The sequence below is a fragment of the Pygoscelis adeliae genome, unplaced genomic scaffold (genome assembly GCF_000699105.1).
Source record: "Pygoscelis adeliae isolate BGI_AS28 unplaced genomic scaffold, ASM69910v1 Scaffold917, whole genome shotgun sequence".
Taxonomy (NCBI): domain Eukaryota; kingdom Metazoa; phylum Chordata; class Aves; order Sphenisciformes; family Spheniscidae; genus Pygoscelis; species Pygoscelis adeliae.
The window spans coordinates 149,754-160,745 of record NW_008825097.1 but is presented as its reverse complement, the minus strand read 5'-3'; the positions used below and the strand labels follow the sequence as shown (position 1 = coordinate 160,745).

At 45.3% G+C, this 10,992-nt stretch overlaps 1 protein-coding gene across 1 annotated transcript in view; it reads left to right on the top strand.

Annotated features, from left to right (window-relative positions):
* Nucleotides 1-10,122: 10,122 nt before the first annotated feature.
* The window catches only part of DNAJC7 (DnaJ (Hsp40) homolog, subfamily C, member 7), a 9,888-nt gene continuing 9,018 nt past the window's right edge, over nucleotides 10,123-10,992 (top strand). Inside the window, 3 exon segments of the mRNA XM_009327012.1 lie at nucleotides 10,123-10,207; nucleotides 10,735-10,859; nucleotides 10,954-10,992. The exon segment at nucleotides 10,954-10,992 is cut by the window's right edge and continues 9 nt beyond it. Of these exon segments, the coding sequence (XP_009325287.1) occupies nucleotides 10,785-10,859; nucleotides 10,954-10,992 (114 nt within the window). The 5' untranslated portion in view covers nucleotides 10,123-10,207; nucleotides 10,735-10,784.

The window sequence follows — 10,992 nt, the reverse complement described above, 5'->3', positions numbered from 1 at the left end:
GGCTGTGACATGCCACATGCGGGGCAGGGCTGTGCTCGCTGCCGGGGGACGCTTTATTTTGGGACGCCTTGGCTGCGCGTCCCGTGTGAGATCTCATGGCCCTCGCACATACCAGGATTAGAACATATACCCTGTAGTGGAGTCAGGCTGTCTTCAGCCAACTAGAGTTTGAGTGTCCTAGAAATATAATTAACATTCTTTCTGTCTCGAGGCCACGCGGGCTGGTGTCTGAAGAGAGCTTTCTCCCATTGCTGAGGACGAGGAGGAAAGGATTAAACTGTGGTGTAGAAGGGAAGCTTCAGACTCGTAGATTCTAGTGCTCTTCGCTTCTTCATCATACTCGACTCCCTTGTCCCTGGTACTATTTGAAATCTACACGCAGCGATTTTTACTCTGTCCTGCCTTGCTGTGGATAATGGGAAAAATGTCAGTTGCAGGCGTATGTTTGGGCAGAGTCCTGCTCTGAAAATGTTACCGTAATTAAAGAGCTTCAAATTTCAGTAACTAGTTTATTTTCAAAGTGGGCTGGTGCACCTTGCCCAGGGGAGCAGACAGTGTCGTCTAAGGCTGGGGGTGGTGGGAATCCCAACCTTTCTTGCACTTTTTCTTCTCAAGAACAAGTGAGCTGGTTCCTAGCAGCAGCTGAGCGTTGCAGTCTCTGCAGGCAGAGAGATGGGAAGGTCCGATGTCTAGGAAACTCCACTGGTTCTGCAGCATCTAATGCTGGCAGTTGGTTATCTCCTGGGGAACTGGGGAGGAGAGAACTATTTCTGTAGGTGGTGAGGCAATTGTTCTAGAAAATTATTCAGTGGATGGAGTTAAAAGGAGGAAACAAAACTGAAAGTGGCCTCTGAGGAATAGTATTTTCAAAATAACATTGATGGCCTGAGGTGTTTTGTGCTGCTTGTTTACTGTCAGAAATTGAAGGCTTAAGGAGCCGGGCTGGGAAGGAGCTGGCTTCCTGGTGATGTCATGCTAAGGAGTTAAATTAGATGTTGCTGAAGAGGCACCTGGATGTTGTGCATAGAATACCAACAAATTGCACAGCCTGTAAAGTTGGGAAAGCCCTGTTTATGGGTAGGTCATTCCTTCCCCCAGGCTAATTAAATGTGGTGTTTGAAATGTTAAAAATATCCAAATGTAAAAACCATGCTGAAGGCACAGTCGTCTTCTGACAGTGACCTCTAAAGTTACCCTTCCTTCCTCCTTCCCAAGTTTCACTGCAGAAGTGATGGGCACAGGAAACCAGTCATGAATAGGATGATCTTCTTGGGAAAGGCTGAGCAGGTGCAGAAACAGAAGAATTCGTGGGCAGCGTTTGGTCCTCGCCCTGCTCTGAGGGGAAGGCTCAGCTGTGAAGAACGGGGGCAGCCTCATGCATCTGGGGTTTTTCTTGGTGTCATAAGGCCAGTGCCGTAATTCACGGTTATTGCCATGTAGTGTTTCTGTAGGTGACTTCACAATGTTCCCTTTTTTGTTGTTGTTGGGATATTACTTCTTTATCTTGCTAAAAGAAAAATGTGTGGGTAGGAGATGATTATTCTACTTCCAGTTATTCTTCTTGGTTGCTCAGAAAGTGCAGGCTTTACATACTCATGCCTTTCTGCCAGCTGGGGCAGATTTTCTTGGGGTCTGGTGTGTTAACCTCTTCTCTACTTTGGCCCTTCCTGGCTTACGTGAGGTGCTTCTGTGGCTCAGCTGATCTCATGTAAATTAGGGTGATAGTCACTGTATTAGGGAGAGTAGTTGGAGGCTTAATTAGGCGTCTAATGTTTGTAAAACATCTTGAACTGTGTAAGGGTTATGCAGGCACTCTGCATTAATGGCATGCACAGACATACACTTGAATCTGATTTAGTACAGCCTTTATGATGTCTGTGCTAGCTTCTATAAAAAAACAGCAAAAATAAGTGAAAACCTTTTCTGAATCAGCTAAGTCAGCATCAAGGGTTTCCATGTTCTGTACTGCTGTTTAAGAATTACGATAGGACAAGATACAGATACTTTGCTTAAGGACTCACCTTTGTCTAAATGCGTGATTCTGTTCTCTGTGGCTTAATAAAAATTAGGAAATTAGCAAAAGTGGAGGTCTGTATTTCAGAATGATTGTAACTAATGCACTGAAACAGCTGAAAACATGCCAAATGGCTCACTCACAGGTTGTTTAAGGCACAAGAATGGTGTGGTCACAGGATAATTATTGTCTGCTGCTGCATAAATTGTGGGGGTCCTTATGGAAAAGGGTTGATGTCATAGCATTAATTTTATCTGCTGGGTAGTGGTGCTGTTAGTGCCAGCTCCTCTGCTGGGGAGCAGCTGATGAGCAGGGGTTGAGTTGTGGTGTGGTCAGAGTCTGGTCCACCCCCAAAAAGTAACTTTTTTTTTAATTAATTTTAAAGGTTTCTAACGCATGGGAGCTGTCTTTCCCTGGGCCCAGCTGGTCTGCAAGCTTGGGGTCACTGGAGTTTTGCCAGGGAGAATTTCCTTGTCATCTTCCTGGCAGCTCTAGGTTCTGTCTGATGTGTGTGCTTAAGGCTGGATCTTTCTCCTCATTCTTCAGCACTGGAGGATGTGGCAGCCTCTTTAAAAGAAGTATCTCAAATCGTTCAGAAAATATCATTATGAAATGATCTGCACAGACTGTTGCTTTTACAGTGCTTTTGTTGCCGACTTCAGATGTTTTGATGCCTCAGCAGAAAATCATAGTTAACCTTAGTAAAGCAATGAACATGAAATTTGCCACACAAAGTAAATTGTGCAGAAGTCAAGAAGGTTTCAGACCTTGCCTGACTTTGGGTCACTAATTAGTTCGACAGATGTTGTCTGGAGGTTGTCAGGTGTTGGTGAGTAGCAAGAATCTTTCCACTGCTGTTTTGCATGAAATGAGTTGCATCTTGGTCAGGCTTCTCATGTATAAATGTTGTTACTTGACTGCTTTCTCAGGGAGTGCTGGCAGGAGTTGGGGGGGTTGAGTCAGCTGTAGGGGCACTGTTGGTGGGTAAGCTTCATTAGGGCATAGCCTGAAGAAGGTTCCACTATTCCTGTTCTGCTTGCAAATGGGCACTTGAGTTTCCCAGGCTGTGAATCCAGCCTATTTTAGTAATATGTAATTACTTGATGATCTTATGATAATACAAGGAGCAGCAGAAGCTGCTCGCATAGTTGTTTGCTCTCCCATACACTTGCAGAGTATTGGAATGCTCTGAATTAGGTAGTCGCTTTATACAGTATGAAAAGATGGTCAGTACCTACAATTCCAGCCTTTTTCTTTAACACAAGACATGCTTTTCTAGGGTGAATCATGTTGTAGATGCAGTTGTTTTACCGTGTAATTCTTACAGCTGGCTGCCTTCCTTCATTTAGGCCTCTGTGGAAAAAAAAAGCAATCTCTAGCTGGTTCTAGACCCTTCCGTGGGTTCTCGTGACAGCAATGATGTGACCCTGCCAGAAATGATCGCGCCATTACTATGAATTAGGTTAATACTGAGCTCTGTGAGTGAGGTGTGTTACGTAACTGCGCAATTAAAGTTCGGGGCTCGTCGGGCTGCGTTCACTTACAGCTGCAGGGAGAGGTTTGGTTCATTTCTTTGATTTCTTGTGGCGTATTTTGGTTCTTGCGGCTTTTGGTCTTCCATGTTTGAGTTTGTCCTCGGGTGTTGGGAATGTTCTGAGGTGTGTGTAGAGGATAGCGAGGGGTTTTTGTGCGCGCTCTGTATTAAATGTCAGTTATGTTGCTGTTGTCTGCTCTTGTGAGAGACTTGTGGCAGACCTTTGCTTTTATGTTTCAGTTGCAGTGTCTTTAACTATCCATGCAGATACTTGCATGTACAGACTCAAGATTTCCCTGGTTTGGGGCATGCTGTGAGTAAATGTCGTGATTTTCGTTTCTATATTGCAGCTAGTAGTAAACCCACTCCTTGTTCAGTGGGGGGTGCTGATGTGCAGAGAAATGCGTTGTGTGGTGTACTGTTCTGCTCTGTGTTCAGTTTGGTCCCTGCTGCAATAAGGTCAGCATGATGCTGCCTAGCTGCAGAGAGTGCAGTATATGTTATATATGATTTTGTATTGTTTTCTGCACCAGAGACAGAAAACACAAACACTACTGATGGGAGATTAGAGAGAGAGAGATTCCCTTCGCTCTAAATCCTCACTCAGAGTGTAAAACCTAACCTGGAGGAAGGGTCTCTAAAGCGTACAGGGAAGTATACCCTGTATATCTCTGTGGCCCACGTAGTGTTTGGCTTCTCTTCTGAGTCCTGAAAGAAGGGAGGGGAGAGTATAGTATGTCCAGTGGCAAATATGACAGCTAATTTTAAGCTCTAGACATCTGCCCACTGTAAACTGTATTGAGATCACCAAACTTATTTTACCCAAGCAGCTGAGTAACATCTGACAGCTGAGAATCTGGACTGGATTTCAACCAAAAAAATGCCGGATAAAGGCACCGTATTCTATTAAAGAAAAAGTCTCTGCAAGAATTGCTTAGTAAAGGCAGGTGTGTTCCTTTTGTCAGAGCATCCCAAAAAAGATTGCTTGGCCAGGACAGGATTTTGGAGCCTTCCTTAAATCCTAGAAATTTTTTTTTTTTTTTTTTGGTCACTGTTTCATAATGGAGGCAGGAAATGAAGTAGGAGTGAGGGTCGAGAAGAGAGCAAGTCTGCCACCTGCTAAATGCTGAATTGCTGTAGCTGGGTAGCATTGCTTTGAGTGCACGTAGCTGTGTGCGCAGGGTCTGTGCCAGCACCCCTAGATCTAGGAGGTGCTGTTTGTACAGCTCCCAGAAGTTTTTGACGACTTGGAAAACGAGGTGCGTTGCAAGGTAGGTCTGCATATGTCTCGTTAGGAGCTGGAGAAGGAGGGGTGGAAACCACGATTGGCGCCCAACCGGGGGCAGCGTGTGGAAGCTCTGAGGAGGCAGAAGTTGTTAAGCAAACGTGGGATTGTGTCACTGGTGCGCGGGATGGCTGCTTCTCACAGCTCTTCTGTTCTGGGAACGAGCAGGGGCTGAGCTTTCAGCAGGCCATGGGGAATAGAGGGAGCCTTGTGATGGTTCCTTCTCCCACCAGGCAGGCAGCGAGCACCGCATGCTGCGTCCTCTGAGCCTCTGGGTGTGCGACGGGAGCATCAGAACATGTGGCTGCTGCTTGTCTTGATGGCAGGTCCTCTAGGGTGACAGGGGCTGGAGCACTTGAACTAGGGGTCCTGACAAATGTTAGAAAAGAGGAGAGAAAATTGACTAGCTCGCAGGGAGAGAGGTACTGCAAACAGTCCCCTGCTTGTGAGCCCATGGTGCACGCGAGCAATGAAAGACAAGCTTCTTCCTGAGATCCTTGGTGCGACTCTTCCCTATCTTCTGCATCCAGCATGGAGAGGCCCTGAGAAGACACTAACTTCCCCTCACAAAGCAATCCATTCAGCCTGGATCATATTTTTAGCAAAGCACGATTCTTCTTCAGTTTCAAAAGTAGCAAGTGGGGAATGCAGCCTACATCAGTGCGAGATGCAGAATGATCTCATTCAGGCTGCAGCATCTGTTTGGATTGAAACAATTACCAGTGATATCAGGAGATCTGCATTTTTTCTTGTTATAGCTAGAGACCGTGGTAAACAAGAACTGTTTTCTCTGTGTGCTTTCTATGTCAGTGGAGCACAACTGGGGAGAGATGCTTCTGTTCTGTGTCTAAGATCTCAGACCACAAGCCTTGCGTTTCCAGCAACTTTCTTTGCCTTCGTGCTTTGGAGGCAATTTGCTTTTTCTTTCGCAATCTTTTTTCATCGTTAAGCTTTAAGCCACGTGAGCAATAGAAATACCTGTGTACTTCCTTCCTGCTAGTGTTATCTGAGGTGCTGTGACTTGTTGATATATCAGTCTGTGTTAAAGTAAATACTTAAAAGGAAAATAGACAGATAAAAAAGAGTAGAAAACAGTAATTTCTTGTGTTCGTGTGTTTTCTCTAGCATCTCAGAATACCGATACTTTGTGAAAGTTGGTTTTGCCATGTATCTGTTTTCTTTCTCCCGTTTTCCCAGCTCTTCCTGGCAGTTGTTGGCAGACAGGGTGTTCTGGCATCCAGCCCTTTAGCTGTATCTATTAGGCACTGCTTCCTCATGACATGACAGGTAAAATTGCTAAAAGACTTGTGAATTAGGGACTGGTATGCTAAGGAGGTTACAGTGGTGGTTCAGAGAGATGAGTTCTGCATTAATACTGTTCACCCTTTTCTTTATACTATACCACAGAGAGCTTCTGAGAGAAGGTACTTTAATTGGATCTGTGATTTTTCTTTTCCATTTATGATTACAGAAACAAGAGAATAAAGTTTTGGTTAAACTACTTACTGTCAAGGTTCCGGAAGTGAAGAATTGCTGATTATTTTTTCCACTGTATTTTGAATGTTTGATCTGTAACATTCAAAAAAGATGGTTGTGTTTGGACACATTTTAATCATGCAAAGTATGAGTCCTGCCGCTTGTGATACAGGTCCATCCAACAGGCACATAATCATTTCTAGATCTTGTGGCCCTAGGGAAGGAGGAGCACGGAGGGGTGCTGTAGTGGCAGCTGCCTGCTGTTCAGGATCTGGCAGTGTGCTGGCTTCTGAGGAAGAGCAAGGCTGCGGAACAAGCACCATCCTTGGGCGAGGTGGTGGAAAGGCTGGGGCGGAGGAGATACAGCAGTTTCCCGTCTCAGTTGGGCAAGTTCATCATTTGCTGGAATGGGAGCGGGTGCAGCGGGGATGAACTGAACCCGGGGGGAGCAGTGACAAGACCCTTCCGAGGCAGTGGGGTGCATGCACTAAACCGTTTCTTTGCCACCCTGTTACTTATTCATCTTATTTCAAATAAATACAGCAATGTGGTTGTGTGTTCTTTCCGTTGCTTGACTTGAGCAGAGTTACAGTAGAGGTGCATCTGCTCCATTGCATTGCCGGAGTGTAGCTGATAGCAAAAGTTAAAAATGAAAGTGAAGAGCACACACTTCAGCTGTGGCCCTCGGGCCCTCGGCGTGGCAGCTCCCTGTGTCTATTGTTTTGCCAGCTGGCAAAACTGTGATGGTTCAGTGAAAACAACCCTTTGCATGAGGCGGTTGTGTGGGAATGGCCAATGGCAAGCCTGAATGAGGTTAAAAACATGTGAACTTGTTTCAACACAATTCCCTTTGTTCTTTCTCTAGTAGGCTTGCTGAACATTGCTCTCGTTCGCTGGTGGGGTCCCTCCTCCTGGTTTCGGCTCCTGCGCTGCCTTTGCCGAGGTGTGCCCTGGGAACGCCGGGGGGCTCTGGCAGCGCTCCCCCCTCGGCAAGGACACTGCGGCTTGAGTTCAGTCTGTCCTGGGTTGGCAGCTTTGTAGCGAGGGCAGTTTCCAGTAGATAAATGCATTTCTCACATAAGCATCTGATCTCTAGGTACTTCCAAAATAAAAATGCGAAGTGGTGGTTGACTCTTACCAAATCTGTTCTGCACCCTCAGGTGTTGGATTTGGCAGCTTACTAAAACGCAGGACTAGTCAGCAGTCTTCCCTTCAGTTTTTATTTTATATACTGAAAGAGGCTTCTCACTATGGTACGTTCTAACAGTAAGCCTTCTATAGTAAGAGCCCCTTTTCCACTCTTTGAATGCGTTGTAGCTACAGCCTTCAGTGAAGACAGTCAACTTCTATCCTGTTAGGTTTATTAAGAATGTGATTCATGAAAGACAAAAGTCTTTGCTTCCTCTGGGCAAAACCCAGTCCTGAAACATGCCCAAAGCTGCATCTAATTTTTGAGAATTTTGTAAAGGTGTACAGAAATATGGAAGTGGATCACTTGCATTATACTTCCTGTGATAGACGAGCCTAAATTTTTAAAGCTAAAGATTATCTCTGTGTTTATAGTACCTGGTAGACTGAAGACTGGCTCTGACTCAGGCCTTTGGCTGTTACAGTAGTGTTGTCAGGTACAGTCATAAAGCTCCTCAGCCCTGAGAGCAACTGAACAGTTCGTGCTTGCTCTGGAGTTGGATGGAGGTATTTGTACATAAAAAGTCCTGTGACTCTTCACTCTCTAGTTCTGTGTTCTCTGATTTGGCTTGCTTTTGTTTACCTTGGGTTTCCCTGTAAATAGCTTTCCTGCAGCAAGTGGTGCAAAGAGACACCTTCACTTCAGCATTTCTTGAAAGAAGGATCCAGAAGCCCAACGTTTCAGCACAGCCTGGAACTGACCCATGTTCGAGCCCTCAAGTGCAACTCTGCTCTGGCAGACGGGGGGGTGTTTTAGCGCTTTAACCCGGCAGGCAGCTAAACACCACACAGCCGTTCGCTCGCTCCCCTGCCCCCAGTGGGATGGGGGAGAGAATCGTAAAAAAAAAAAAAAAAGTAAAATTTGTGGGTTGAGATGACAAAGACAGTTTAATAGGACAGAAAAGGAAAGGAAAATAATGATAAAAGAATATACAAAATAAGTGATGCACAATGCAATTGCTGACCACCTGCTGACCGATGCCCAGCCAGTTCCCAAGCAGCGATTGCTGCCCCCCCGCCAACTCCCCCCAGTTTATATACTGAGCATGATGTCACATGGTATGGAATATCCCTTTGGCCAGTTTGGGTCAGCTGTCTTGGCTGTGCCCCCTCCCAGCTTCTCGCTGGCACGGCATGAGAAGCTGAAAAGTCCTTGACTAGTGTAAGCACTGCTCAGCAACAACTGAAACATCCGTGTGTTATCAACATTATTCTCATCCTAAATCCAAAACACAGCACTGTACCAGCTGCTAAGAAGAAAATTAACTCTATCCCAGCCAAAACCAGGACAGGGGGTCACCCAGCTGTTTTAGCTTCCTTGGTGTCTTGCTTCATTGCTTCAGCAAAGGCTATGTTCAGATCAGTTGGTAGTCACCCAAGAGGAATAAGATGACCTGTAATAATCAACTTCAACTGTACTGCTCGTGATATGGTCATTTCCCCTGTGCAGGTGATCTCCATGGCTGGGCTGCTCTAGCAGAAGGTTGCTCATTGTTGAAGGCGAGGGTAGCTGGGGCTCGTAGATATGCTGGCCGCATCCCTGGTGGGACATGAAGGATGGAGTCTGAGCTGGTCTTTGTTCTGATGGTTAGAATTTGTCTTTGTCTGAGGCCAGAGTTCTGGTTGTGCAAGTGCTTTGGAGAGTGGACAAACGGTGTCTGTCGCTCTGGCCACAGCAGTGAAGTCCCAAAAGCATGGTGCAAGACTTGACTGCTGTATCTTAGAGTGGGGTGATGCTTCTTTTGAGTTGACCTCATAGTTTTTACATGTTAAACAGTCTAAGAGGGGAAGGAAGTGAATTAAATCACTGAATTTAATTCAGTGAAGCTGAGTTAAACTTCAACACCATGGTACAAATTCCTTCTCGGACTGCTTATCTAAAATGGTGAAGGTAGATGGGAGAAGAGGGAGGAGGGTTTAATTTCCTTCAGGGGAAACTTTGCTTTCAAGAGTTTAAGGGATGCTGCTTTAAACCATATGTTGTGTGTTTTTAAATGTCCTAAACTGTCTCTGCAAATGCTTGCTCTTGAGTGTGAGGACTATTTCTGGACCTGTTGCCAAGGCAGTGCCAAGCTTCTACTTGAGGCTTGCACCCTTATTTCTCCTCAATTTAGCTGTCTTTTGAATGTAGAAATTGTTCTTGGCCCTGTTTCCTAAGTATGTGGGACTACTTCTGAAAGATAGACAGCACTCTGTTTCTTGACTTCAGTGACTGCTGAGGTTATGCAGCACCTCGCAGGAGTAGGCTGGCTTGGTTAACCATGTCCAACTGAGTTTTGCTGGACTCAGAAGCCAGTGCACCTGAGACTGAAGGGAGGGTGCTCAAAAGTGGCTTTAGTCTGCTATTGCATTCCTGTAATATTCAGCTAGGTAATACCCCTGAGTATCCCCGTTCATGGCCCTAGTAAAGTGATGAAGTGTCTGAGAGCCAGCAGGACGTGAGGTGTGCTGTTTTCTCATGGACAATGTATACAGAGGAGATCCTGCAGCAACCAGCTACAAGCATTTTGGAGCACTGAAGAGTTACACTGAGATTGTTTGGGGATCAAATGCTTGGTCATGGTCAGAATCTGTTCTGATGCTCAATTCCTCTTAAAATGTGGTGTTTTGCTTCCTTTCAGAGAAGCAGAGTCATTCAAGGAACGAGGAAATGCATACTATGCCAAGAAAGATTACAATGAAGCGTACAACTATTACACAAAAGCCATAGGTGAGAACAGTTGATGATAATATTAATATTTGCTGAATACCATGTCTAAAAATCACAGCTGGTTATTGATTTAAAATACACCAGCAGGGTTTCTAACAGCACATGCTGGATGAAAACTTTTTGCCTGCTTTACCTTGCAAAATTTCACCAGACTGATAACGCAAGTCAGTGCCAACGTGGGTGATTGCAGCAGTTCTTTGTTTCTCCTCCAGCCAAGATATTCTTAACATGAAACCAATCCAGCTTTCCCTCTAATGCAGGGTCAGCAGTGCTGCCAGACTTAACACCACAAACTTATGTTCTATATGAGTTAATTCCTGTGTATGGTGTGGGGAGCAATAGTTTTATGACTTGCTATCAAAACAGCTGCTTGACCGTCATGTGTCATCTTAAGTCACTCAGGTGACATATTATAAATTGGGAGGGAATGTGATTTTTTTAATCCAACCACGGCTTCTTAATATGTTCTACAAGTTGTATAACTGCTTGCATTACACTAACAGTGAGTGCTCTTACATCTTCTCCAGATACCTGTCCTAATAATGCCAGTTATTATGGTAACAGAGCTGCCACACTCATGATGTTGGGGAGATTCCGAGAAGCGCTGGGAGATGCTCAGCAGTCTGTCAGATTGGATGATAGCTTTGTAAGGGTACGTGGAAAACTTCATACTTCTTATTCATGTCTTAATACCCTTGTCTCCACCTATTGCAGCTCTTGCAACTCCCTTTTAACTGTCTTCTCAGGGCCACCTACGGGAAGGGAAGTGCCATCTTTGCCTAGGG